General features: G+C 41.0%; 1 protein-coding gene across 1 annotated transcript; it reads right to left on the reverse strand.

Moving 5' to 3' along the window:
• Positions 1-2,060: 2,060 nt before the first annotated feature.
• LOC101522124 (olfactory receptor 4C15) lies at positions 2,061-2,996 on the reverse strand. The gene has a single exon (XM_004585566.3). The coding sequence runs from the start codon at positions 2,994-2,996 to the stop codon at positions 2,061-2,063; it is 936 nt and encodes a 311-aa protein (XP_004585623.3).
• Positions 2,997-4,352: the final 1,356 nt, after the last annotated feature.

Raw genomic sequence — 4,352 nt, forward strand, 5'->3', positions numbered from 1 at the left:
TGTGGATGCAGGGTGCCAATGCTTTGGGCCATGCTCAACTTTTTTCCCAGGCCACAAGCAGGGAGCTGGATGGGAAGTGGAGCTGCCGGGATTAGAACCGGCGCCCATATGGGATCCGAGGACTTTAGCTGCTAGGCCATGGCGCCAGACCTGGAAAGCTCTGAAATCCTACAGTGAAGAAAGTAGATGTTGCACAGGGTCCTCACAATGGCCACCCTCTGCTCCCTGTGAGAGCTGTGGAGGTGCTTCAGCTAGGTCGTCCTCCTGGAAAGCGCTTGCTGTTTAGCTGCCAGCAGTGTAGAGGGCTGGACGTCAGCACGTGCTGCCACAGTGACCATGGGTATTCACTCTTTCTCTTTTCTTTTTTTCGTTTTCTTTCTTTCAGTATGCAAACCAAGGTTTATAAGAGTGAGTGTGGGTCTCCTGCCAAAGTGACAGGAGGAGATCCTGGGGAGGAAAGGCCCAAGGAAATCTAAGAGAATTAAGTTTTCATTATTTTATCTTTATTATGAAGTTTTTCTTAATATTTTCATGGCACATTAGTTTTTCATTTTCCCACAAAACATTTTGCAGGTACACTATATGTCACCCCTGTAATGCAGCTGTGGCATCATGGCTTTCCTGTGAACCTGGCACCTGCTTTTCTCTTTATTTCATCTTTCAAAGTCCAATACTGCTATCAGGCATTATGTTTCAAAATCTTATCATACAGTTTCTTGTAAAAAAAAAAAAAAAAACAAACAAACAAGGTTTGATACAAGAAGGTAGATTGCTGAACTCTTAAATATTTGGAATATGTGATGGATTGCGATGAGGATGCATTTTGACAACCCCTTCCTTGAGTGTCCTGCAACCTCCCCTTGTCATGCTCATTCTGATACTATGGTTGAAGTGACTCACCCAGAAACCATTCCTGGGTTGAGGGAATTATCATCATGCACATTCATCACGATGTTTTCTTTAAATTGATTGTATTTCAAAAACATTATATTGCTGTTTTATTCCTTAGATTTCTTTATAACATCATTTTCAACTAACATTAACCAATATGTACTTGCACAGTTTCATTAAACAGACATATTTAATGCCTAATCATCCGTAATGTCCATATATATTCAAGTATTTTATCATTTTGAATTGTCAAAGATTTACAAATTATATTTCATGATTTCTGTATGTCTGTTCTTTGAATACATTTTATTAAATGCTGGAGATTAATTCATGTTGGTCATCATCACTAAGTAATTACAGACTTGAAAATGTGCACAGGCTTGCTCTTTTAATAATTCTGTACTCCAGGGAGGGCAGTTAGATTTCTGTGACTGTATATTACATGCAAAGATGAAGTTCCTTCTCTCAAACTTTCAGTTTTTTTCCATTGCATTTGGCTATAGAAATACAGAAGTGAAGCATTTGAAGCTCTTTGAAACATTCACAATGGAAGAAGGCTTAAGAAGTCTCTCACCAGAGCTTCAATTCTTTGTTGTTGCACCCTGGGGCAACGCAGAATTATTTGAATGTCCAGACCTGGGCAGCACAGATGAAGGCATTCTTAACAAAAACAAAACAAAACAAAACAAAACAAAACAAAAGAAATTATTTTCTTCATTAACAACAATTCTGTAGCTTTACCTACTATGGCACAATGCTGGCCCATATTTTTATTTTTTTACCCCTAGTTCTAAATTTAGAAAGAAAAGGTCTTGTATTTTATGTTTAAAAATTCATTCATTCATTCATTCATTCATTTATATTGAAAAGGTTAAATAACACACACACACACACACACACACACACACACACATACGGAGATTTTCCATCTAGTTTACTCTGGCTGTAATGGCCAGAGTTGAGTCCAGCTGAAGCCAGGAGCCAAGAGCTTCTTTCTGAATCTCCCACGTGGGTACAGTGGCATAAGGAAGTGAGCCATTCTCTTCTGCTCTCCTTGGTCATAAGTAAGGACCTGAGTTGCAAATGGAACAACAAGTTCTAGAACTAGAGCCATATGGTATGCTGGCACTGCAGGAGGAGCAGTAACCACCGTGCTGCCCCTAAATGCCTCATTTTTTCTTAGAAACCACTTCTAGTTTATTCCACATTTTCCTCATCGCATGTTTCATGTCCTTATTTCTGATGGTGTAAATCAAAGGATTCAACAAGGGACTTATCGTGGTGCAAAATATGGCCACAACTTTATCGGAGGAGAAAGCGGATGAAGGTCTTAGATATGTAAAGATGCATGGGACAAAGAACAAAACCACAACCGTAATGTGAGATGCACAGGTAGAGAGGGCTTTCCTCCGCCCCTCGGAGCTGTGTGTTCTCAGAGAGAGAAGGATGACACTGTAGGAGACAAGCAATAAAGAGAAGATGATAATGCAGATAGACCCACTGTTTGCAATCACCAAAAGTCTAAAGATGTGTGTATCAGTGCAGGCCAGCTTCAGGAATGGATACAAGTCACACATGATGTGATCAATGACATTAGGACCACAAAAGGGAAGATGAAAAATAAAAAGGATCTGGATGATGGAGTGCAGGAAGCCCCCTGTCCAGGCCACCCCCATCAGAATGCCACAGAGCCTCCAGTTCATGATGGAGGAGTAGTGCAAGGGCTTGCAAATGGCCACATAGCGGTCATAGGCCATGACTGCGAGGACAATCACTTCAGCACCAGCCAGGAAGTGTTCAGCAAAGAGCTGGATCATGCAGCCTTCAAAGGAGATGGTTTTCCTCTCCCGGAGGGAGTCCACGATCATCTTTGGGGTGATCACAGAGGAGAAGCAGGCATCGAGGAAAGACAGGAAAACCAGAAAGAAGTACATGGGGGATCCCAACAGTGCAGGCGTGCAGAGGATGGTCACTACAATCAACATGTTGCTCCCAAAAGTTGCTAGGTATACAAACAAAAATACAACAAATAATATTTTCTGAACATTTGGATTCTGTGAGAGCCCCAGGAGCACAAACTCAGTTACAACGCTTTGGTTTTGCATGTTTCACAAGGAAAACACAAAAGCTATCACAGAGGACATTTATTATCTTTAGTTTATGAGAAAAAATTGCTACAGTCCAGTATGTGAATCATGAATGATTCATGCATCTATTATCTTAGACCAAACTGACTTAATAGCTTCTATTTCATTGAGATCAAAATATGAGAAATCTGATGAGGGTAATTGTGTGAGTTCTGAAAGAACCAAGTTGGAAAAGCATTACAATTGTAAACCAGTTTCAGTAGGGCTGAAGGGAGTGTGCACATGAGGTAGAGATGGGCATCACGAGTCAGCCTGGTGATCATTTGAAGGTTTCCTGGAGTGAACCATTGGCACGCATTCTCAAGCCATATCCGAGTCCTGAGGAAAAGAGGTTCACCGCTGATCATACATTATTGCAGGGAGACGTTATCAACATATCTTCCCCAGTAAGGAGGTTGCCTGCTTTATCTTCCAATAAACAATTAACAATTGCTTTCCATAGGGGACAGAGTTTACAGAAATGAAATCTATTTCAGAATGCTGTCATGATGACTGAGTGAAATAATTCCAGGAAAGCAATTATTTAGCACCTGCTAAAAGTGAATTAGTTTGTACTTGATAGTATTATTCCCATTTCATCAGTGGGAAATAAATGCTTAAAATGGTTAAATTTAACCAAACCACAGATGTTTGCTTTTTGTTATAAGTTAGTTTTGTAATTCTACATAGAGATAGAGATAATGACGCATGTACAGAGGAGGTAATAGAGGAGACGCACCTGAGCTCTTCCACTTCTGCATCCAACCGATGCCCACCACTAACAGAGCTAGACCAATCTGGAGCTGGACTCTGGGAAACCAGTGTGGATCTCCATCGTTATGTGCAGGGACTGCAACCACCTGAACTATCAATACTGTCTGCAAAGATCAGTACTAGCAGGAAATTGGAATTGGAAGGCTGATCCCGAAGATCATCCGCGTCCTTCAACATTTGATGCCTCATTTTCGCTAGAGTTCTAAGTGCCATGCGAAATGCCTGCCCCATTGATCTGAGATGTAAAACACCTGCTCCCAGCCCTGTTCACTGGGCCTTAAGGTAAAGGGGTAGGGTTTTACTTTTCCAACAAGAAACTTTGGAGCTGGGATAGTCTTTCTACAGTTCCCATCTTCCCGTAATGTTTAAAACTTTTGATTCCTGTCCGTACTTGAAGAAGACACTTTGTACCTTCCTCAGGGCCTTGGGACATATGCTGACATTTATCCCTATGCGAAGATGCTGGACACTTTTTTCATTACCCTAGTTCCACATTGATACCTTTGTTATATGTTCATTAACCTCATGTGGATAAAGGTCCAATATCTTTTTCTGTTTTTG

The sequence above is a fragment of the Ochotona princeps genome, chromosome 4 (assembly GCF_030435755.1).
Source record: "Ochotona princeps isolate mOchPri1 chromosome 4, mOchPri1.hap1, whole genome shotgun sequence".
Taxonomy (NCBI): domain Eukaryota; kingdom Metazoa; phylum Chordata; class Mammalia; order Lagomorpha; family Ochotonidae; genus Ochotona; species Ochotona princeps.